Below are 25,646 nucleotides of genomic sequence, written 5' to 3' on the forward strand. Positions count from 1 at the left end.
TCCCCAGCACTTAGCACAGTGCCTGGCACACAGTAAGCACTTAAGGGATGATTGCTGACTGAATGATCCCTGATTTGGTCCATGTTGATACTGGTCCCACTGAGGTAACTCCTCCATCACCTCTCTTCTTATTTGCATATTCCATTTATAGGGGATAACCTACATAATATAAAGCAAAATGTGACGTATCATAAGAGAGAGGAAAAGCTGCATGGGAATTCAGAGGGAGAGGTTAATGTAGCTAGGGGAATCTGGTCATGAAGGAGGTAGTATTTGAGATGGGCTTTGAAGGATGGTGAGGATTTTGACAAGGGAGGGTTCTAGGTATGGAGAAAAACATGAACATAACTTTTCTGAGAAAAGACACGGTAGCAGCAAGATAACCATCTCAAATATTTGAAGGATTCTCCCATGGAAGAGGGATTAGGCTTGTTCTATTTGCAACAAGGGGGTAGAAAGGACAAGGAGGAAAATTTAGTCCAATTGGCATAAGAAAAACTTTTTAACAATTTGAGCTATCCCCTCAAAATGGAAAAAACTACCAGGTAGTGAGTTCCCTCTTACTCTTGGATATAGATTGTATTATATATTAGAGCCTCTGAGGTCCCTTTCAACTCTGACATATTATCAAAATCCTGTAGGTAGGAAAGTAAGTGTAAGATGTTGTTAGGCAAAGATGAGTGGTCCAGTCTCACTGGAATAGGTTCACAGGTTCATAGATTTACAACTGATAAGAGTCCTTGGATGCCCTCTATCTTAACCCCCTGGTTTTACAGATGAGGAAACTGAGGTCCAGGAGTATTCAATAACCGAAATCCACCCAAAGTCACATAGGTAGTGACAGGGGCCATATAAATACAATACGTGAGAGGAGGTAGTATGAGATAAAGCTGGAAAGATAAGTTGGAGCCAGATTGTAAAGGACCTTGAATATAGGGCTGAATGCTTTATACTTAAGGCAGTGCGGTGCTACTGTGCCTTTTTTGAGTAGAGGAGATCAGATTCTGCATATAATGTTTTTATGGAAACATCTTTGTGCAAGTTGGTAGAAAAGAATACCTTTCTAAAGCCTTCCTGAATTAAAAATTCCTTGCCAAAACAGAAAGTGGTAATAGGAAGCTGATTTATCCAAGAGTCATTTAAAAATGGTCATCTAATTGACTCAGTCATAGACGGCCTGTCTTGAATTCTGTTAGTGGTGAATAGTGTTTGCATTTGTTTAAAAGATTCTATTCTCCTGCTTTATCATCTAAGAAAACTATAATTTTATTATTCCAAAGCATCTGATTTGACCCTAAATCAACCAACTTTACATTTCAGAAATTAGTAAGTTTTTTCCCATTCTTCACCAAAACAATTGCAAAAGTGAGTTTCACCATGGTCTAATTTCTTTCTGAAATCAAATGCAAAGGAAAGAAATGGCGGAAAGGTGGAAAAGAAAAAGGTATCAAAAACTCAACTATTGCTAAAATATTAAGACTATCACTGGGCAAAACTATCTTTGGGATTGCCATTTTTTCCTCAAGGAAGAGAACAATCATTGTAATTTTAATCTTTGAAGTTTAGGGATGAGCAGTCTTAATGGTTTTTACTTAGCTATCTATACTGTGGGGGATAGAATTGAGGAAGACCACAGTACTGATATGATTTGACCCACGATCAGAATTGATTTGGGGAGCTTCCAAAAGAATTTAGGAGCTTAAGGCTCTCAGCTCTTAGCTCAAAATACATTGACATACTAGCTTTGCATAGTCAGTGACTGTATGTCTAGATCAGGAACAAAGGGCCATGATCACACTAGTATTTGGGAGATGGGGTCCTATTTGTGGCCACTGGGCCCCATCTGCAACTCTCTCTCCATTCCCCTATCTCCAACCGGCTACGACATTTTTGTATGCCCCCCAATTATTTATGAGGCCCTGGTACATAAAATTTTCCACATAAATCCCTGTGGGAAGGTTATTTTAACCACAACAGTCACAAGCCAAATATGACTTTCATAAACATTTTGTAGGTCACAGAAAAGAATGTAAATCACAGAGGCAGCCTCAGGCGGGCATTCATTCCTGCCTTCCGATGACCCCTACAGTGTGCGAATGATGTCTCTCTCTGTAGGTCTCCTATTGCGGCAGAGCTCGGAAATGGGAATGGTACCCAAGGGAACACCTTGGGGAGGTGGGGTCAAGGGAAGGGTAACCTGTTTTTAACGTATCAACAGGCTAGGCTGCGCTGCAAGAGGCTGCAAAAGAGCCAGGATTCCTTCCGGCCAGGACAATCTCCAGGAGGGGCACTGTGCTCTCTTCCCGCAAAATCTTCTGCCAAGGGCAAGCTACAAGCGCTCTCTTCTTCATTCCCTTCCCTCAGCTCCCAGATTGTCCTCTTCCCCTACCGAAGGGCACGAGCCTTTCCTGTTTACCCAGCTGAGTTCTCCACCCAGGGGAAAAAACACCCTGGTCGCCGAGCAGGCAGGAGCAGGAGCTGCAGCCATCACCTCCTTTTGACTCCTCAACCCCAGCCCCTGATCTCCAGACCTTCCCCCCAACCCCATCCCCACCCCCATCCTCCTCCCCATCCCCATCCCCCTCCTCATCCCCCTCCCCATCCAGCCTCAGCCCCCCGCGTCTCTCTCATGCACGTCCTTCCCGGGCCCCGGTTCCGCGCACTCACGCTCCACATCGTGCAGCTTGGCCCGCTCCTCCTCCAATTTGCTCTTCAGGCTCTCCGCCTCGCTCTTCAGAGATGCCAGGGTCTCGTTCTCGTGCAGCCCCTCGGCTGCCATCTTTCCCGGTCGCGGGTGGAAAGAGGAGAGGAGAAGAGGAGAGGTGAAGGGGAGAAGAACAGGAGAGGGGGGAGGAGGAGGATAGGGAGTATGAGGAGAAGGCGGGGGCTGATGCTGATGCTGTGGCTATTGCAGCTCCAGCTGCTGTCTCCCGGAGCTACTGGCCTCTACTTCCTCCCTCCCTCCTCCCTTTCCCGTCACTGTGACGCTGCGGGTGGATGGGGAGTCGCTTTTCCTCCAGGCTGCCTCGGAGCCCCTGGAGGGGGGCGGCCCCTCCCCAGCCTGGGGTTGCTAAGCGGAGTGGGGGAGACTGGGCGTGGCCTGGTGCCTCCCCCCTCCAAGGTGCTGGAGAGGTGACCTTCGACTAGGGCTCTCCCTCCCAGCTACTCCCCGCACATGCTACCCTAGGAGGAAGGATCAGTTTGGGCTGCAGGAGACCCCTGACCTCACTCAGCCTCGGGGGTGGTTGGCTGGGTGAGGGGCTGGTGCAGATATATTTGATGAGAAGTAATTGATCAGTGATATGATACCACCGGAAGGACTCCATTTACCTCCAGGGAGTATCATGAAATGTTCAGTGTTTGTCTTGACTTTGAGTAAAAAAATAAAATTCACCAGATGGCCCACTGGGGCCATTGATATTGGGGAAACCGCACTTGCCTTGCCACCCCTCCCTACCCCACCCTCACCTGCTGAATAGACAGTGAGAAGGACAGGTGAGAGTAATGAGTTAGTGCTAAAGAAAAGAGATGAGGCCTTTTAAAGTATAATCAGTCAGCTCAAGAAACAAGAATTTCTTAAGGATTCACTACGTGCCAGCATTGTGCTAGGTGCTGGAGGTACAAAAGAAAAGCCAGAACAGTCATTGCCTTCAAGAAGTTTACATCTACACCCTTAGCTCTTCTCCAAGGTGACCAAGGAAGGGGTTAAGTCATCCAACTTATACACTTTGCTTTTCCAGCTGACATGATGTTTGTGGCAATTGGATTTCACAGGTATGAAAATGTTGATGGGAGACTCTGGGGTGTGATTTCCCCAATCCCCAATTGTCTTTAGAGGGGTATAGTAGGGATGGGATAGAATGGGATGGCATAGCACAGAAGGGAGAGAAGAAATGGGCAATGTTGCAAACTCAAAGAAGAAATCATTTCAGCTCAGATGGGATAGTCAAAAGCGCCCTAGATTTCAAGTCAGATGGCCTGGTTTCAAATCCTGGCTCTGCCACTTAACTGTGTGACCTCAGGAAAGTAATTTAATTAACTTCACTGTGCCTCACTCATTTTCCCCATCCATGAAATAAGGGGAGTTAGCTAGCAGATCTCTAAGATCCCTTCCAGTTCTAAATCCTGATCCTATAAACTCCAAGAGGACTAGAACTAACAGATCAGGGGACTAGGATCTTGGGGGAAGAGGAAAAGTGAAAGTTAATTTGCCTAAATTTATCAAAATAATAGTCCAATTAGTATGGCTGTTTTATCTCTTTTACCAGGGTAAGGATTGCATTGCATTGCACATTTTATTAAGCATCATCTTTCCCGTGTCTAGTGGAACCTGTGACATCCCTCAAAACCTTAATGATTTTTTTAAAGGTGTTATTGGGCTCATTTTCTCACCTCTGTAATGAGGGTGTTCTGATTAGATTCCCTATGAGGTCCCTCCCAGCTCTAGATCTAAGATCCTTGGTTGTAGAAATACTGATTTAAGTGAGTGCAATAGTCACAGCTGTCCAGAGATAGAATGGAATGCTTCTGGAGAGGGTGAGTTTCCTGTCACTGAAGATCTGAAGGTAGAGGCCGGCTGGCAGGGCACCTCCCAAATGTCATTGATATTTCCTTGCCTGAATCATGGGGCTAATTTCTCTGGAACTGGAGCTGTTTATCATATTACATGTTGCCTTAGGGCTCTGGATTTCTTTTGGCTCTTTTATTGCCCCCCCCCTCCATTTTTGTCAACTTCCAGAGAAAAGATGTTGCCTGTGGGCTACAGGATTAAACATGAAAAGTCAGTTTTCACATTCATTGGACTCTTGAACATTCACTCTTGATAGTGTTTGGATTCCTATTAGGGAATCTCTAGAGTTTATTAGATGGCTGGGGGCGGGGCCGGGGAGGGATTGAGCAAATGGTCAGACTCTTGTTTTAGGAAGACCAATCTGACAACTGAATGGAGAATAGACTGGAGTGGAAGGAGATTTGTGTCAGGGAGACCAACTAACAGATTCTTTCTCTGAGGGGATCTGATTCCAGAAATCAAATCCTTGAAGATGCCAGGCACAACCACTCTGATATAGGACCTCATCACCTCATGGTTGGACTAGTACAATAACCTGTTGGTTGGTCTCCCTGCCATGTCTTCCTCTACTCCAATCTACTCTCCACTCAGTTGTCAAATTGATCTTTCTAAAACAAGAATCTAACAATTGCCCCTGCCCCATTTAAAAAGCTCTTTTTTGTTGTTGTTCAGTCATTTTTAGTCATGTCCAGCTCTTTGCGACCCCATTTGAGATTTTCTTGGCAAAGATACTGGAGTGAGGGGGGCAGCTAGGTGGCGCATTGGATAGAGCACTGGCCCTGGTGTCAGGAGGACCTGAGTTCAAATGCAGCCTCAAACACATAACACTTACTAGCTGTGTGACTCTGGGCAAGTCACTTAACCGCAACTGCCACCCCCCCCCCCGCCAAAAAAAGATACTGGAGTAGTTTGCCATTTCCTTCTCCAGCTCATTTTACAGATGAGGAAACTGAGGCAAAAGGGTTCAGTGACTTGCGTAGGTTCACACAGCTAGCAAATATCTGAGGCCAGATCCAGGCCTGGCACTCTATCTACTTCGACACCTAGCTGCCCTAATAAACTCTAGAGGCTCTCTAATAAGGATCCTCTAAGATCAAATATAAAATCCTTTTACTTTCAAAGCCCTTCATAACCTGGCCTCTTCCTACCTTTCAGTTACATTATCTCCCTTCCCCCCATGCTCTTTGAGCCAGCGACACTGTCCTTCTTCCTGTTCCTTGAACTTGACCCTCCATCCTGTGCCCCATGCCTAGAATACTCTCTTTTTGTCTCTACCTCCTGGCTTCATTCAAGTCTCAACTTCAAGAAGCCCTTCCCAATTTTCCTTAATCTGGGTGCCTTCCCTTTGAATCTACCATCCACCTTCTTTATCCTGTCTGTATCTTGTTTGTACGTAGTTGTTTGTATGTTATTTCCTCCTTTAGACTAAGCTCCTTGAGAGAAGGGACTGTTTTTTCTTTTTCTTTGCATATCCAGAGCTTAGCACAGTTCCTGGTCCATTGTAGACACTTAATAAATACTAGTAGATGGACTGATTGGTAATATTTCGGAACTTCTAGGACCTAGGTGGGGATTTTTTTTTTCTAGGCAGGGAGTCACACCTAGTCTTGCAAATCTACTCATATAGGTAGTAATTTAGAGAAGACCATTCCACTTGGAGGCCATCTCTTGCTCAGGAGTCAGAGTGACTTTTCCAGAATTGTTAGAGCAACAAGAGAAGACAAGATGACATCCATGACCCTGTGGAAAAAAGTTTGGATGGCTGATATTCTTCAATATTTTTGGATAAAGCTTATTTTGGGGGGCAGGATATGATGAAAGGGACATAGAGTCTTCCAAGCAAACTGGGGGATCAAGCAGTTGTCACAGATGTATAAAACAAGGGCTATTTCATGGGGTTCTAATTACATAAAATACATGTATTCTTAAGAGGTTTTTGTTTTCAAGAGCATACTTCTTATGTTATTTTTAATGACTTTGCATTAAACCATTTCAGATTCAGATTAGCTCTTAGTGGAACTTTTTCAAAGTCCCATTAAGGAAACTCTGGGGCAGAAGGAGTAAGGTCTAATCAGGTTTTCTAGCATTTCCTAAAGATTTTAGATATTACTTGTATGAGAGGTAGAGTTGAAGATATCATTACTAGAATGGGATATAAGAAAATATCTTTCTGACAAACTTAGCTTTCCCTTCTCTTGACTAGGTTGTTGACCTAGTCAAGGTCAACAAGTGGTCGGGGGACTTCATTTCAGTCTACTGTTTTTGGTAACTCAGCCTTTTCTCAGCTTCTTGCGCCCAAGAGTCCCCAATTCACTTATAGTCTCTTTAGGAAATGAAAATTGTGCATGACTGATTGAAGCTGAGCTTTCAAGATTGTCTCTCAAGGACCAAACAGCTAATGGTGAGGCATCACTGTGGTTTGGTTAAATACCAGTTCATAAAAAGAAATCCCTCTTTGAGACTGCGGCTCTAGAGCCTCCCAACATTTGAGTGAAAATGGAAAACAAAGCAAAATGTCAGTACATATTTGTAAACTTCTGGAGAATACAGAATGGCCCCCAGAAAGTACATGGATAGCAAGCATATCTTGTATCTGCCTTTAAGGACTATGAAGAATCAGGACTAGGCTCTGTGGCATATCTGTTTAAAAGCAGAGCACTCCAGGTTCCTATGCTCCTTGTATACACAGGGGAAGGCATTAATAAACCCAGTTAACAAATGGTAGGCATTTAGCCTGCCAGAAAATAGGGTTATTTTAAGAGCTGAATGTCCCTTTTTTCATAGTACATAGAAGTAGGGCATAGCCAATAAAGCAGAACTTTGAACAATATGTGCTTCAAATAGAATCCCCTTTTCATAGTTCTTAAAGAAATTTCAGAATTAAAGGTTGCAATCAAAACTCTTTAATATGGATGCTTAGTGCCATTTTAAAAAATTTACTTCCTTAAACTATATGTTAAGCACATGCTATATTTGCCAATAATAATTCACTTGTACATAGGCTTTCTTTATAACAGTCTTGTAAAGTAGGTGTTATAAATTGTCATTATACTCATTTGACAAATGAGGAAACTGGAACTCAGAGGTTAAGTATCTTGTTCACAGTTATACATAATAAATGTGAGAGCTGGGACCTGCTCTATAATAAATAAAAATGTAAGAGAATACATATGATATAAATTAGACATAGGCTAATAAATATACATAATAAATGAGAACAGAGATCCTCTGATTTTAAGTCTGGTTCTTTTTCAACTATGCTGTATTACATTATGTTGGCACTTGAGAGGGTTAAATATTTGTTCCAGAGAATGTCTATTTTGGAATGGACCTTCAAAGTCACCTTAGTCTAGTGTCTGAAAATTGCAAACTTGATCAAAGGGAGATAAAGCAAGTTGCCCAAAGCTATACAGCCAGTCAGCAACAGGGCTGGAACTCAGACCCTGATCATCTCTCTGCAGACCCATGGCACTTTCCCCTATGCCAGTCTCACTGTCTTGTTGTTAAAATTGTATTTGAATTAATAAAATATTCTTTAAAAGTTGGTGTGTTTTTTGAAAATGCACAGTGGTTATTTGGGGTTTTATAAAATTATACCTTGGGAGTCAGGATGGCATAGTGAGAAAAACATCAGACCTGGCATTGAGACACTGGGGTTTGAATAGAAGCTATGACAGTTGACTTGTGTGATGAATCACTTCACTTCTCAGTCTCAGTTTTCTTAACCATGAAATGGGGCAACTAACATGCTGCCTATTTTATAGGATTACAGTGTATATTATATGAGCCACCACTACTATTCATTCCTTTATTTATCATGCTCATTACTAGGTGGAGAACGTAAATCATAAGCCAAAACTGGATGGAGAAAAATGATGAAGTCTTCTCTTTTTTTTTCCACATTTGAGGAGCTGGGCTTTATGTTTTGCAGTCTTCATTTTGTCTTAGCTTTACTCCAGGGCCCAATAAATAGCAAGTACCATGAACCCTCTCCCCTTTCATTTCAGTAGTGGAATGTGACATGTGTTGGGAACAGTGATATGGGGTATCCCTTAGCAAAGATCTGCAGCAGTGAACGTGCCTCAGGCACAACCAAGGTAGGATGGAGTCCTTGGCTGCAATATGGGGATATTCCTTAGAAGGGATCTCCAAAACAGCAGGTATTGAGTGTGTGTGGGCATCTAATGCATGCTGTACCATTTCAGCAACATACTGGTTGATAAGGATGATACCAATGTCATCCTGATTTAGAAACTGCTGGAAGGTGTCCTCGATTTCATTGATGTTCGTGGCCTTCTCCATCACAAGAAGTTTGGGTGGTGATGCTTGTTGAGCTCCCCGATGCCACCCAGCAGAAAACCAGTAATGGTGTCCTTGTCTCTGACATTGCAATCAGCTTCCATTGCCTTGCCATGGTAGATGTTGCTAGGCTGCTGTCTCACCTGTCTTCTCTATTTTTAATTTTTATTTTTTGCACCATACCTGTGATTCACTGATATCAGGAGCTCCTTCCATTAGTACAGATCAATACCTGCTCTGCAACATGAAGTTAGGGCACAGGTTCTTAATTGGGGGCTGATCTATGGAGCCCCAAACTTGGATGGGAAAAAATTGACATTTGTTTTCATTAACCACTAACTGAAATTTTACATTTCCTCTGATTATGAATGTTGGCAACAAACATTATTCTGAGAAGGGGTCCTCAGGTTTCACCAGACTTCCAAAAAAGGGGTCCATGACAAAAGAGTTAAGAACCCCCATCTTGGAGAGGTGCCTGGGGCACTTATATGACTTGTCCAGGGTCAACCAGCCATTGCAAGTGTCAGAGGAAGTACTTCATCCTGAGGTTCCCTGATTTCTTTGGCCTATTATCTAGCCACTGTAACAAGCTTCTTTGAATTATCTTTTCTAAATTTAAGGAGATCATTATTCCTGATTCTCCCCTCGCCCCCAAAGTTTCAAAACATCTTCGGGTTGTTTGTTACTCTGTAAGAGCTAAGCCCTCCGCAGCACAGTATAGGAGAATTTTTCTCTACTAGATTGCTATAAGGGTTTGTGTGTGTGTGTGATAATTCCTATTCTCAGCCACGTAACATTGAGAGGTGAAATCACTTTCCTAGGGTACCTAGAAAGGAGTCTTTAGGTGCTTACAGCCCTTGCTTTCATTCAGCACTCAGCTTACTACTGTTCTAGGGAACTTCAATCTTCATTCTTCAAATGAGCACAAATTTCTCATGAAGCCTAAGGGGTTATTCTAGGATTTTTTCTGGAGTGGTTTTTCAAAAGTCACCAGAACAGGGTTGTGTTTATTGAACATTTTCCCCACTCAGTTTTGTTGTGTATTCCACAGATAAGCAATTGAGAGAAAAGAAAGTGTTAATAATAATAATAATAAATAATTAGCATTTATGTAGCTCTTTACAAAGTGCTTTTTGAATATTATTTCACTTTATTCTCATAACAACCCTTGGAAGGTGGGTATTATTATTATCTCCATTTCATAGATGAGGAAACTGAGGCAGACAAAGGTAAAGTGACTTGCTCAGGGTCACACAGCTAGTATCTGAGGTGGAATTTGAACTCAGGTCTTTCTAATCCAGTGATCTATCTACTGTATCATCTAGCTATCTCCAGATGAAATATAAAGTGTATTTTTATCTATAGATCCCTAGCACCTCACACAGTTCCTGGCTTATAGGCACTTAGTAAATGCTTTTTGAATGAAATTACATAGGTGAAAATACTTGTGCTGTTTAAACATGCCACATGCAACTGAAATTCGCACCTTTATTTTAAAAGTCCAGAATACTTAATAAAAATCGGTAATCTTACCAATGCTGCACATACTGAACAGTAGCTGAGTTGTTGAGATCGGATGAAAACTGGCCTCAAAGCCCTTTGCTTGAAACATTTGTCACAGGAACCAAATACATTAACTAAAAATGTCTGATCACACATCTTTTATGCAGGGTAGTACTGAAAAAGAAAAAGAGGTATAAAGTTAATAGGAACAGATTCTAAAATATTTTCCTTTTTTTATAATAGCAAATGGATCAAATGAGATTATATTTAAAAAAGCCCTGCACACCTTAAGGATATATATGGTATATTTCTGTCTGGATTTGTGGTTTCATTGATGTAGGAAAATTCCAGTGAAGAAAGGACTTCTATTAATGCATGTCAGCAACTGTTCTGCCACTGATAGTTGCCTGAGGGTAAAGAGAAGTTAAGTGACTTGCCCAGGGTCACAAAACAGATATGTGTTAGAAGTGAAATTTGACCTCAGGCCTTCCAGAATCCAAGTCCAGATCTCCAACCACTATGCTTTCTCCCATATAAATGTTAGTTATTGTCATCACCAATTAACAACTATTTTTGAAGTACCTATGTGCCAGGGTTCTCACTTTATAACATGTACACATATTTTTGTTGTTCAGTCACGTACGACTCTCCATGACCCCTTTAGGCGTTTTCTTGGCAAAGATGCTGGAGTAGTTTGCTGTTTCCTTCTCCAGTTCATTTTACAGATGAGGAAACTGATGCAAACAGGGTTAAGTGACTTGCCCAAGGTCACATAGCTAGCTAGAGTCTGAGGCCGGATTTGAACTCAGGTCTTCCTGACTGCAGGTCAGGTGCTCCATCATTGCCCCACCTAGCTGCCCTATGTACATATGTAGATGTATACAAAATAGATGTAAAGTGATGGAAAGAAGACATTAACAACTGAGAGTATTAGGAAAGACTTCATTTAGCAGGCAGTTCTTGAGCTGAAGATTGAAGAAACTCCTAAAAAGCAGAGGTTAGCAGAGTAGATTCCAGGCATGGGGGACAGACAATGCAAAGACATGGAAATGGGATGGTATGCCATGTATAAGAAACAATCAGACCAGTTTGGTTGGATCAAAATGCTCTTAAAGGGGAGTAATCTAGAATAAGCCTGGAAAGGTAGCTTGGGTCTAGGTTGTGAAGGGCTTTAAGTCACAAACTGAGGCATTTATAGTTAATCCTACAGATAATAGGCAACTGCTGGAGTTAAATGAGTAGGAGAGTGAAGTGGTCAAATCTGTGCTGTTAGGAACATCACTTCAACAGCTGTGTAGAGGACAGATTAGAGTGTGGAGAAACTTGAATGAGGGAGATCAATTAGGAGATTGGTGTAAAAGGCCAGGTGAGAAGTGATGAGGGGGTGTGCTAGGTCGGTTACTTTGGGAGTGGCGAGGTATCATATGGATGTGTTCCAGAGATGTTGAGGAGAGAAAATGATCATATCTGACAACTGGATTGATCTGTAGGGTGAGCGAGATGCGGAGTTGAGAGGATGACACTAAGGTTATGCATTGTGGTGACTGGAGGGATAGTGTTGCTCTTAATAGTAATAGGGAAGGTTTGAAAGAGGGGTGGATTTTGAGGAGCAAGAGAATGACTTCTGTTTTGAAATGTGGAGTTTTAGATACTTATGGGACATACATTTTGAAATGTCTTATACAATGTTTATGCGCAGGACTAGAGCTCAGGAGAGAGATGAGGCTTGGATTTAGAACTGGGAGTTCTTTACATAGAGATAATTATATAATGGGAGCTGAGGGGGCCACAACAAGAGAGATTAGAGCAAGGGTTCTTAACCTGGGGTCCATGAACTTGTTTTTATTTATTTATTTTAACATTCATTTTTTAAAAAATTGAGTTCCAAATTCCCTCCTTCCAGCCCCTCCTCCACCCATTAAAGCAAGCAATATGATACCCATTTATGAACTTGTTTTTAAAAAATACTTTGGTAATTGTATTTCAGTATAATTGCTTTCTTTTGTAATCTTATGCCTTTTATTTTATGCATTTAAAATATTCTGAGGGGGCAGCTAGGTGGCAAAGTGAATAGAGCTTCGGCCTTGGAGTCAGGAGGACCTGAGTTCAAATTCGGCCTCAGACGCTTGACACTTACTAGCTGTGTGACCTTGGGGAGGTCACTTAACCCCGATTGCCTCACCGAAAAGCAAAAAAAAAATCTGAGAAGGGATCCATAGGTTTCATTAGACTGACAAAGGAATTCAGGATACAAAAAATAGATATAGATATAGAAGGAGAAAAGAAGGGGTTCATTGATATCATCATCCAGATAGCTTTATGCTTGATAAAGTTTCAGAGATTAATTGCTTGATACACCACTTGTTTCTACACAACCCCAAACAACAGCTGACTCTAGATAAAATGCATGTAGAGAGAGAAAAACTCTATATCAGATTGCCTAAATTTTATGTTTTTGTAATTTTTTAAAAAGTGTATATAAAATCAGAAGTATTTATCTTTTCCTCTAACTCCCCCTTTCCCCCTCCCCCCAACCAAATAAGAGAAAAGAAAACTTTTGTGACAAACATGCATATGCAAATTCACCATATTGGCCAAATGTGTATCTCATTATTAATTTTAAGTTCATCAGATCTCTAGTGGGAGATGGGTAGTAGTTTTTTCTTTATGCCCTCTGGACTTGTGGTTTATTGTTTCATTGATTATAGTTCTAAATTTTATTTCTTTTTCAAAGTTGAGTTGTTGTTTTTGTCATTGTATCAATTGCTCTCCTAGTTCTGCTTGCTTCATTTTGCATCAGTTCATTCGAATTTTCCCAGTTTCCTGGGAAACTATTTCATCATTTCTTGTGGCCCTATAATATTCCATTACATTCACACACCATAATTTGTTTAGCTCAGCAGTTCTTAAAGGTTTCAGTCTCAAGACCCCTCCTAAAAATGATTGAGGATTCTCCAAAGAGCTTTTGTTTGTGTGGATTATAACTGTTGATTTATTGTATTAGAAGTTAAAGCATCTTAGTATTATTATGGAAATAGTTTTGACCTCTTGGACTCCCTGAAGGGGCTTTAGCGTAGGTTTTGAGAACCACTGGTGTAGCCATTCCCTGACAGGTGGACGCTGCCTCACTTTCTGGTTTTGGGCTCCTATGAAGAGAGCTGCAGTAAGTATTTTTATATGTATGAGTCCTTTTCTTTAATCTCTTTCAGGTCTAGACCTAGTAGTGATATGACTGGGTCAAAAGCTATGGATAATTTAGTAACTTTTGAGGCATATTTCCAAATTGCTGCTCAGAATTACTGAAACAATTTACAGCTTCACCTACAATGCGTTAGTGTGCCTGTTTTCCCGAAGCCTCTCCAATATTTGTCATTGCCCTCTTTTTTTCCTCTCTGCAAATGAATATGAGGTAAAACTTCAGAATTGCTTTAATTTGCATCTCTCTAATTATTCGTGATTTGGACCATTTTTGTCATGTTGTTGATAGCTTGGTTTTTTTTTCTTTTGAAAATAACCTGTTCATATTCTTTGACTTTGTTGGGGGAATAGCTCTGAGTCTTATAAATTTGAATTATTTTCTTATATAGCTTGTGTATGAGTCTTTTATCAGATATTTCCCTCATTTATCTGTTTTTCTTCTAATTTAAACTGCATTAGATTTGTTTGTGCAGGGCATTTTAAGTTTTAGGTAATAAAAATTATTCATTTTATATTCTGTCATCCTGTCTCTTGTTTTGTCATGAACTCTTCTCCTTTCCATATCTGAAATGTAATTTCTTCCTTCTTCTTCCAATTTGCTGATTATATTACCTTTTATCTAAGTCATGTGTCTACTTGGAATATATATTAACATGTGGTGTGAGATATGGTCTATACCTAATTTCTGCTTATTTGCTTCCTAGTTTTACAGCACTTTTTGCCAAGCAATGAGTCCTTACCACTAGCTGGAGGTTTGGGATTTATCTAACACTATGCTACTGCATTCCTTCATTTCTGTATGTTGCGTACCTAATCTATTCCACGGATCAACTTTAAAAAAACAAACTAGTATACTTAATTGGTTTAATATTTGCTGCTTTATAGGATATTTTGAGATCTGGTACTGACAAACCTCCTTCCTTTCTACTTTTTTCATTATTATCCTTGATATTCTCAACCTTTTGTTTCTCTATGAATTTTGTTTTTTCTAGTTCCATGAAATAATCAATTTATACTTTTTAACTAGTTAGAACATTAGCATTTTTACATGTGTTGTATTTCCCAATCAAAATTTCGGGCATAATAAGTAAATAATAAAGAACATTTTGACATTTCTATGACTTTAGAGCAAGCATCTAGGTATATAACTTGTTCATTCTTCAGCCACATACAGGATGTACCAAAAAGTTTTAGTGCAGTTTTAAACTTTAATAATAATCTTGTCCCAGGATCTCTATGGGATGAGGAAGTCATGGCCAGCTAGGACTTTACATAAAAATAACTTTGGAGTTTATTTAACTGCAGAAAGCTTCCTAGAGATGCCATTTGACTTAGGCTTTAAAAGATGGGTGGAAAATCAACAGGCAGAGAAGAGAGAGCATTCTAGGTATAGGAAATGGCTCAAGAAAAGGCATGAATGTTAGAGAATATAATGCATGTTCAGAAGTCAAAGTTGCGTATGTGTAAGGTACTGTACTTTCATCAAAGATAGGGGGAAATGACATAATTCCTGCTTTTACAATCTCCTATAGTTATTTTCTGAAATCGGACACATAATAGGGAAATTCCAGAGGCAGATGTTGTGGAGTGCAATCCTAAACTTTTTCAAATTGGTGAACTTTTTTGTATCAGTTATGTCATGCAACTTTTCATAATTTGGTTACCACTAAAATAATTTAGCTATTGTTGGTTATTATTTTAATGTGTAAACTAGCCAAAAAGTTTGTTTGGGTTATATATGGCTTGCTGAGAATTTGCAAGTGTATAGAAATCTCTAATGATTGACTTTTTACACCAGGACAAATTTAAGTTTGAGATGTAAATCCTGGAAAAGTTTTTCCTAAACTGTGATTAGTAAAACTTGCTATTAATTTTGGCCAGGGAGGGTAGACAGTTCTGATCACATTCCCAATTGGCTCTCTACCCTGGCTGCCCAGGACACAGGTGGCTCTGGTGGAAGAAGGTCACTGATAGGGCAGGAGATACATGGTAGGCTGGACTGAGAGGCTAGTTCTTCTACAAAAAGTTACTATCTCTGTGAACCAGCTAACGTGAAGCTGAGAGTAATCGGGTTGCATGCTGGAGAGAACTTCATCAATCTTCCCTGCCCCACATTCTCCAGAGTCTGCATTAGGAACTGATTTCTAGAAACTAGGCTCTCCAACATGGTGAAAGCTAGAGTACCTAAGAGTTCCTCACACAGTGAGTGTTCAGTAAATATACATTGACAGAATGGGTATGGATGAAGCCAGGGAATCATCTGGGAGTGCAGCTAGAAGTGAGGCCTACCTCCTGTCACAGCTAACTCTCTAACCTACTATCGTTGCCACTTCCCTGGCGGTGGATAGCTGGGGACAGAACCGAGGGTTTTGAATGTTCTGGATGATGTGACCATTGGTTTGAGCCATCAACCAAAATCTCAATGTCTGTCAGTTGATTCCCACTTGACAAGCAACAGTTTTGTGGTGGGAAGATATTTTTTCAGGGTCAAGTCATATCTTGTCACTGAAGAGACTTACACGTTTGGAGTGTTGGCACAGCAGGATGGAGGAATACTCTAAAATTGGGCCTGTCGGGGATGGGGGTGGAAGTTCTCATTTGAAAAAATAGCTATGTCATCAGAGACACAGAGAGTGCCTGGCGTGTAGTAAACGCTTAATAAATGCTTGTTAATTGATATTTCCCAAGGGAAGGACCTGTTTGGGATACAGAGTGGCTGTGATAGGATGAGCTTTGACTTTACATGGGCTGGGTTGGTTTACTTAAAAGGGTGACAAATCTTGGGGATTTGGTTGGTCCAAGAATTTAGGGCCTTAACCACTGGCCCTGCTTCCTTGTTGTCTTAGGGGTAAAAAGTCCAGTCTATTCAGAGCTAGGGATCTGGAGTTTTGACGGAATGCTCACTGCTCAGCAGGAGGTTTTTCTGACCCAGCACTGCTGTTGTGGTGAATACAAGAGTACAGAGATTCAGCATCCATTTGAATTAGTAATTGTATTCTTTAAAATCTCATACTGCATGTAAACTTATTTTTATTGAATTTTATGGACTATTAGTTTTTTTTTTTTTAAATTCCATTCCATTCCTAAGCCTGGGTTACTAGATTGGTCCAGAACATCGGAGGGCTATGCCCCTGGATGGTACAAATTGGATCAGATAACCTCTGAGGTCTCCTCCAACTCCATAATTTTTTGGTTCAACATCGTCATAAAGTTGCCAAAGGTATTTTAAAAAATCTGGACCTAGGGGCAGCTAGATGGTGCAGTGGATACAGCACTGGCCCTGGAGTCAGGAGGACCTGAGTTCAAATTTGGCCTCAGACCAAACACTTGACACTTACTAGTTGTGTGATCCTGGGCAAGTCACTTAAGCCCATTGCCTAGACAAAAAAAAATCTGGACCTGTAATTTCATTGATGTACGGAACTCCCAGTAAAGAAACTCATTCTTCCAATACAGATAGGTAACTATCAGTGACTTCTGAAACCTATAGTTTTTGAGAGTTGGCACTGACAGGTTAAGTGATATGCCCAGAGTCACACAGCTAACATGAATCACAAGCAAGATTTGAAACCTGGTCTTCCTACTTGTCTTTCTTTCGCTGTCACTAAAGGATTACTATAAATATTTTGGTATAATGGGACTTCTTATCCTCCTGCCCCCATCTATGATCTCCTAAGGGTATATAACCAGAAGTGATATAGGTTCCCTCTTATTGATTGCATTTGGAGATTGGATCCCTTCTAATCACAATGTCTTACTGTAGCCCTGTAGCCACTTGAATTTTCTTTGGTGCACTTTTGGAACCACCACTTGATAGTTTCGGGACCTTGTGTTCCACAAACTACCCTACCATTGGAGCCTAATGAACTTCATTTCATGCTTGGCTTCATTTCATGCAAACCTTCCAGAAATTTGTTCTTTGCTTCCTTTTGATCGAATATTCATAGATTATGGTGAGCCTCAAGGCTGCCAGAAAAGTTCATACTCAAGAGGCAGTATGGTATAATGAATGGGGAAAAACATTTAATAAGCACATAGTATGTGCTGGACACCATGCTGGCTCTACTATTTACTTACTGGGTGACCTTGGGCAAGTCACAAATCTCTCTGAGCCTCAGTTTCCTCACCTATAAAATGAGGAAGTAGAACAAGCTGATCTCTAAAGGTCCCTTCACATTCAAAGACTTGTGCTTCTGTGACATTGTTGTTTATGGGAAGCTGTTGTGGGTTCTAGAGCAGAGTAGTGATATGATGAATTATATTTTAGGAAGATTAATCTGGCATGAGTACATAGGATAGATTGGAGTGGAGAAAATGTAGATAGGAAGACCAAGTAGGAAACTTACTTTTATGCAAGTATGAGGTGATAAAGGTCTACATTAGGATAGTTGCAACGAGAATGAAGAAGAGAAGATGGATCATTAGGACTTGGTGGCAAGGTGAAGAAAATGGATAAATAATAGCTAACATTTATATAGCATTTTTGCAAACTGCTTTGCATATATAATCTAATTTAATCCTCTAACCCCTAGAGGTGAACAGTATCATTATCTCCTCATTTTGCAGGTGGATAAACAGGCTGAGTGATTAAGTGATTTGTTCAGTTTCATTTTCTAGTACCTGAGGCAGGATTTGAGCTCAGTTCTTTTGGGCTCCAAATTTAATACTCTATTCACTATATCAAGGCACCTCTATTAAAAACGACTGACCCCCAGGTTTACAGTCTGGGTAGGAACAAGGCAGGATTGGTTAGGAGGAATCCAGAGCATGAGCCTTGCTAGGCAACAGAAATCTGGTAGGCATTAACAGGTGTGTTCTGAAGAAGGAGTAAGGTTTGGAAGTATCAGGTACTTAGTTTATGGTTGGAAGGCAAGAAGGCATCAGCTATGGAAGGAAGAGTCAAACATCCTTGAAGATTAGTAATCCATGTTATCGGGCGACATATTTTTTAAGGCAAAGAATTCAATAAGATGTAAGCTTCTTGAAAGTAGGGACTGTTTCATTTTTGTCTCTGTATTCTACAGTTCCTGGCACTTAATTTTGTTTGTTGAATGAGTGAAGGTCAGCAGTAAGAGGTCAGAAACCAAGAAAAGTAAGTTGAGTTGGCACAAGAAAGGACTCTTACAGGGTATTTGAACCCAGAGGCCTCCTGTACTTTCTGAAAAGGGGAGGAACTGGTGTGAAGAGTGTGGTCAGGAGGTGAGGGAAGGGTCTGCAGAGAGTACAGCAGTTCCTGATGCTGGGTGACAGAGAAAATGGACATAACTTGAGGAGATAGATAAAGGGCTCACATTCTACCTGGGAAACACACAGGGAAGTAGGGAGGGGAAAGTGAGGAGTTCAGTTGGGGATGTGTTGAGTGTGAAAGGATAGCAATATTTGAGTGTAAATGTTCAGGAATATTGTGTAATGAGAAATGATTAATCTGAAGAATTCAGAGAAACATGGGAAGGCTTGTATGAATCAATATATCGTGAAGACAGCAGAACTGGAAGAAAGAAATCCACAATGACTACAGTAATATAAATGAAGAGAATGGTGAAAAGGAAGCTGAACCCTGAGTAGGTCTTCAAAGGTATCTGGAGAACAGAATAAGACGGTTCTCTTAGCAGAGAGTTTGGGGTCTACTGGGCAAGAATATTGCGTATACTGTCAGTGTCATTGTATCAATTATTTTTGTTGAAATGTTTCTCTTTGTTACAAGGGAATGTTCAATTCTGGGAGGGTAGCAGGGGTTAACTAGAACTGACTAATGTAAAAAGAAAAGGCACCAACAAAATTTATATAGAAATATGTAGACAGATATAGATATGTTTACATTTGTTGTATGTTTAAAATTTTATGGGGCAGCTAGGTGGCGCAGTGGATAGAGTACCGGCCCTGGAGTCAGGAAGACCTGAATTCAAATTTGGCCTCAGACACATAACATGCATTAGCTGTGTGACCCTGGGCAAGTCACTTAACTCCAATTGCCTCACCGAAAAAAAAAAAAAAGCAAAATAATTTATTTTTATTTTCAGTTCCAAATTCTTTCCATCCCTCCACCTCTTCCACCCCTTCTCCGTTGAAAAGATAAGAAATAGAAAGTTTACTATTAAAAGAAAAGAAATGCCCAGTAGATTACTGGAGGTGGGCCTACAACTTAGATGAGGGAAAAAAAGTGTTCTGGTCCAGGCCTATCTTGGGGTCAATCTAGAGATTCAATTTAGAGGATAGAATACAACGAAATACTATAAAATGCAATTAAAACAACTTGATTTACAGTAAGATTTAAAAAAGATATAATTGCTGGTTAAATTAAGATAAAAAGCCAAGGTCTCCTGGTCCCAAACTCCAGGAACTGACTCTGTATAGGCTAGATTTTATGTAACCAAATTACTAGGATGGTGTCCTTAAAGTGAAAACCACCCAGTGTACATAGCTTAAAGATTTCATACCACAACAGGCTTTACCGAAGATATAGATTGAGAAGCTAGTGAGTTCTGCTGAACACCTTGATAATGGCAGAGCCACAGAGCCCTTAAAAAGTCTAAATGAAATAGCAGTTAGCTGTGGTGGATTTTAATGAGTATAAACAGACTTGGAGATTAATCTTTTAGGCTGTCTTTTCTTGCTAGAGCTACATGGGACACTTTAGCCCAAAGAGATTGCATACCTCTGACTAAGGCAGAACAGTCCTAGAAATGCATGTGAGCTTTCTGAAGTGTGATTAAAACAACAGCTTAGTGCTGGGGCTAAAATACTTTCCATAGAAATGTGGCCATAAATTTATAAAGGGCCTCATGGGGAAAATATGATTTAATATGTAAAATCTTGATTGGGAGACAAAGTTGCTCAGTGGAAAGATTGGGGAACTTGGAGTCTGGAACTGGAGTTCCAGTTGCAATTATGCCTGTAGACAGACCACTGGGCCTGGAGTCAGGAAGACCTTAGTTCAAATCTGGCCTCAGATACTTTTTAATTGTGTGACCTTGGGCCAGTCACTTAATTTCTGTTTGCCTCAGTTTCCTCATCGGTAAAATGGGGATAATAGTAGCACCTATTTCCTAAGGTTGTTGATTGAATGAGATAATAATTGTAAAACACTCAGTATAGTGCCTGGCAAATAGTAAGTGCTACACTGTATGTGACCTTGGACAAATCACTTAATCTCTCTGGGCCTCAGTTTCCTCATCTGTAAAATGAGGTCGGACTGGAATGACATCTAATATCCTATCTCTAGATTTATGATTCTATATTCCAGCACTTAGCACAAATAGGTGCTTAATAAATACTGGTTCCCTTCCCCTACTCTCTGTATCTGGTCCGATAGGTACAGTCTTTCCTTCCTGGCAGGGTTTACTGGAGCTGATTCTCTCCATTACTCTTTTTTTGTGTGTGTGTCTCTTCCTCTTCTAATAGTGCTTCTTAAAGTGTGGGCCAAGACCCCAAATGGGGTTGTGAAAAATTTGGCAACAGTAAAAAGTTTCTGAACATGCAGTGACCAAAAATTAATTCAAAATAAAAATGTAATGAATCTGAGATGTTTCTGGCAGCACTTGTCTGTGTTTCATTGCACAACTTCACTGCAGCCTTGGTTCTGAACACACAACATGCACACTTTGCACTGCATATGCCTTTAGGCCATGCAATGCCAACAGTTGCTGCCAAAAGACAAAAAGGGGTCTTGAGTAGAAAAAGTTTAAGAAGCCCTGTTCTAGAACCCAGTAACTTCATGCCGCAGTGACTTGAATGGAGGGAGATTCAATTCATTTCCACAAACATTTATTATTTGCTATGTACAAAGGCTTTGGAGACAACAATAAAGAAGAAATAGTCCCTGTTGCTTTACATCCTGCAGAGATGAGTGGGGAAATGGGGAAATACAACACTTAGATAAGTAAATACAAAGTAATATGAGGGAAGAGAATGTACCAACAGTTAGGGGCGAGAGATCAGGGAAGATTTTAAATAGGAAGTGGCACCTGGGCTGAGCCTCCAAAGAAGCCAGGGATTCTAAGACTCTAGCATGAGGCGCAGCATGGCGCAGCTTATGCAAAGGCATGAAGAAGGGAGGATCAATTTAATTTGGAGAATAGCCAGAAAGCTAACATGACTGGGATGTAGAACACTTAAAGGGGAGGGGGGTGTTAATGTGAAATAAGTCTAGAAAAATGGGTAGGTGCAAGCTAGGTTATAGTATAGATGTTTTATATCTGTTAAGTTTGAATATAAAATATAGGAAACTAAGAAATGGAACAGTTATCCTGCTTCAAGTTACAGGAGACTGTACCTGCAAGATGGAGTATTAGTCAACATAAAACAGTTCCTGAGCACCGGCTGCTTTGCTAGGTACTAATGGGACACAACAGAGAGGAAAAGTATGATCTTTACTCTTTAGGACTATCTATTCTAGTTTGGAAGAGAAGATACACATGAAACAACTGAAGAATACTTTTATAAAACACATGCAAATAAATATTACACAGCTGAGAACATTCATGTATAGGGGAAATCCCTGTATAGGGGTCATCAGTCAAGTAGAGTAAAGAAAGGTTTCTGGGAGGGGATGGCTTCAAGTTGTCAGTGCATTTTTGGCATCAGGATTGGTGCATGGTAATAACAAGGAGAACGGCAGAGGTCTGGTACAGGGTAGGCATTAAAACATTTAACTATATCAATTGTAAAAGAAGGCTATAAGCAATTTACTTGAGGAGTAGGGTTAGGGGCAGGAAACACAAAAGAGCCCTTTGACTGGAGCAAGAATGTGATGAGAAGACACAATTAATGAGATAGTTGAGGGGTTTGGAGAAGTTAGTAGGTGGAAGGGAGGATTTAGAATATACACATTGGGATCAGTAAAAGATTAATGAAAGAAAACTGAAGAGATTTTGAGAGCTAAGATGGCAGAGAAAACAGTAAATCGCCATAACTCTCCCATATTCATATCCAAACAACCATAAAATAGCACCCCAAAAACAAATCCTGGAACAGCAGAACCAGCAAAAAGATGGGATGAAACAATCTTTGAGCCCAAAAAACTTGGAAAATAGGTAGGAAAGGTCTGACTTACTAGGGTAAAAGGGGAGTGCTGTCTAGGACAGGAAGCGTTCCAGCAAGCCAGCAGCAAGACCTACCTTAGCAAACTAGCTGTAGATTCTGAGCTCCAGTACAGTGGAGCAGGCACACACCAAGGTTAATGAAAGGATTGCTGAAGAAAATTCAGGTTGCATGTAAGAAAGACGGCATGAATGTTTAGTGGTTAAGTCAGAGTAATTCTGTGACTTTCTCCAGCAATCCTCTTTGTTCCAGGAGCAGGAATAATGGAAACCTGGTTGAGCGTTTTGAATATTTCTTGAGGAGGGAAATAATATCACTCTAACATTATTTTAGGAGGATTATTCTAACACTTATTGGAGAGGAATTCAATTGCCAGTAGAAAATCATCTAGATTGGTAGAATATTTGAAAAGTGAAGAGGTGAAAAAAAATCTGGATGCTATAGGAATTGAAATGAAGAAGTGCATCCTAGAATCATTGTGGAGAAATAGTCAATGGGATTTGGTGATAGATGGAATACAGGGGATGAAGGGGAAGGAAAAGTAAAAGAAAAATGCTTAAAATTTGGGAACTTAGAAAGCTTGAGACTTCTAGCAATCAATGTTGTAGACTTTTTGACTTGGTTCACTTTGTTTATCCTTAAAATGAGGGGGCTAGATACCACTTGACAGAGAGGCTATGGACTTGGGATGCAGAATAAGACATAGCCAATGTGGGAATTTATTTTGACTGTCAACATTTGTTACAAAGGTTTTCTTTTTCTTTTTCAATGGAAGAGAGGTTAGGTGAGGTATAGAGAAAATAGCTTTTATTCTTTATTTTTTTTAAATTAAAAATTTTTAAATGAGAGGATTTAGATGAAGTGATTTCTAAGAATTAAGTCCAATTATGTGATTCTATTACTATGGCCAAACATAGTAAAACAAGTCAACAAATTAAATTTAATTTAAAAATCATTTTTTATTTATAACCAAAAATTCATCATCTTATGATGGAATTTTTGATAATCAGAAGATTCACAAATCCAAAATTTTGGATTTCAATACTACAGTCTTCCATCAATATTTTTAGGTAGTATGGTCTACTAGTGAAAAGTATACTGGACTTGAAATCAAAATACCTGAGTTTGACCACTTCAAAGTCATGTGACAGGTTAGTGTACTTCTTTGACTCTCAATTTCCTCATCTATAAAATAGGTGTAATACTGTTTATAATGCCTACTTCATAGGGTTGTTGTAAGGAAAATACTTTGTAAACTGTAGAACAAGAGAAAAATGTCATTGACTAGAAAAAGATTTTTCAGGGAAAATATAGGACAGGATTAATAATATTTTGAGAAGTTACAGCATAAAACATATTTGATATGTATAACATGATTCAGTTGATACACCAGTCACCATTTAAGTTTCTAAAAACAGATATTTTGGTTTTAGGTATTATAGGCCACAGAGATAGATCTGACAAATCCAGAAAAAAAAATGAGAGGGGAAAATCACCTATAAGAATATTTTAGAGAATATATAACAAAAGTATGTTTAAAAAACCACCTACATTTTCTGCCTTATTTTAATGAGTACCCTTAGATCTATACTTGAACAATAAGAGCAAAAATACACTCAATTCCTTTCTTCCCCTTCCAATGAGACTGCTAAATATCCTAATTTGATATGAAAAGAGGCCTACCTTTTCACTGCACCAAGAAGATCTGTGGAAAGAAAAAATAAAGTCGGTAATGGAGAAGGTAGAAAAGGGACTTGGACACTTCTAATCTACTTATAAAGGCATTACAGCTCAGCCTCTAGCTTCCTTCCTTCCCATCTGTCACTGTAATAAGTGTTTGAGTGCTTTTAGCCTTATAGAAGTTCCAGGTATTCCCACAGTGTTTGTGATAGGTTGGCACTGACTGTGTTTACACATTGTGTGGAGTGAATTGATTGGTTACTACTCAGTTGTTTGAACTAATTGAATTAATTGTCCCCAGCCTCTGGACCTGTGTTGAAAGGTACAGATCTGTCACCAGGGGGTTGTTACCACCTTGGTTTTTCTCCTCTGTAAAAGGAAAGGACTGGACCAGATGAGGTTGAAAGTCCCTTTTAGCTCTAATACTTTGTGATTTTATGACTCTAATACTTTGTGATTTTGTGACTCTAATACTTTGTGATTATTCCTTTGAGTAATGATTTTTGTCCAGTTTAGATTCTCTGGACAGACATTTCTAATAAACCTTCACTAAAGTCTTCTTCCTCTCCCCAGTATTCTTACTGTTTTCTTAGGAACTCTAAATATATATAGGTTTCTCTAATCCTGGTGGGGTGGAGAACAAACAAACATGTCACTTAATTCTGCCATTACCTCAAGCTATCCTCCATTTATGTCTTCCTTTTTATTACCAGCTTCTTGAATTTGGGCATTTACTTGAGTTTTTAGTGGTTGCCTCAATTAAAAAGCACTAACAGCAAGAAAACCTTCACAACTAAACAGTAATTTATCCCCAAGCACTCACAATCTGGATCACACACAATTTTGTAGCTACCATGCTAAAGAAGAGGAAAGCTTGTAATATGATATATTCCAGAAGGCATAAGACAGAGGCTTACAACCAAGAATAATCTATCCCACTAAACTAAGTATAATCCTATAAGAGGAAAAAAATGGATCTTGGATGAGATAGAGGACTTCAAAGCATTCATGATGAAAAGACCAGAGCAGAGTAGAAACTTTGAAATATAAACATGAGTCAAGAGAAACATAAAAAAGGTAAACATTAACAGTAAGGGACTGATATTTAATTAAGTTTTGGGATTTCTGTACTAAAAGCCACAGTTTCCTATGGATGTTGACATGGCTTGTTGAAGTTTTATTGTAGCCTTGATTGTTGTTTCATGAGAAGATGTTACCTGAAAGTCCCAGTCTAGGAATTTTCATGTGTTTTCAGGGTCTACTTGCTCTTAGACACGACATTTGCTTAAGCATTTTGAATCATCCAAAAAAAACATTTTAAACAATCCCCAAAAAGGCCTTTATTTAATCTTTTGGT

The 25,646-nt window shown here is 39.8% G+C and overlaps 1 protein-coding gene across 1 annotated transcript in view; it reads right to left on the bottom strand.

Moving 5' to 3' along the window:
* Positions 1 to 24,419, bottom strand: part of GNB5 (G protein subunit beta 5) — a 69,596-nt gene extending 45,177 nt beyond the window's left edge. Inside the window, exons 1-3 of the mRNA XM_027840892.1 lie at positions 24,293 to 24,419; positions 10,403 to 10,546; positions 2,668 to 2,779 (exon numbers count right to left, since the gene is read on the bottom strand). Coding sequence (XP_027696693.1) covers positions 2,668 to 2,779; positions 10,403 to 10,528 — 238 coding nt within the window. The 5' untranslated portion in view covers positions 10,529 to 10,546; positions 24,293 to 24,419. The remainder of the gene's footprint in view (positions 1 to 2,667; positions 2,780 to 10,402; positions 10,547 to 24,292) is intronic.
* Positions 24,420 to 25,646: the final 1,227 nt, after the last annotated feature.

This window comes from Vombatus ursinus, unplaced genomic scaffold (assembly GCF_900497805.2).
Source record: "Vombatus ursinus unplaced genomic scaffold, bare-nosed wombat genome assembly UNPS02014848.1, whole genome shotgun sequence".
NCBI classification, from domain to species: domain Eukaryota; kingdom Metazoa; phylum Chordata; class Mammalia; order Diprotodontia; family Vombatidae; genus Vombatus; species Vombatus ursinus.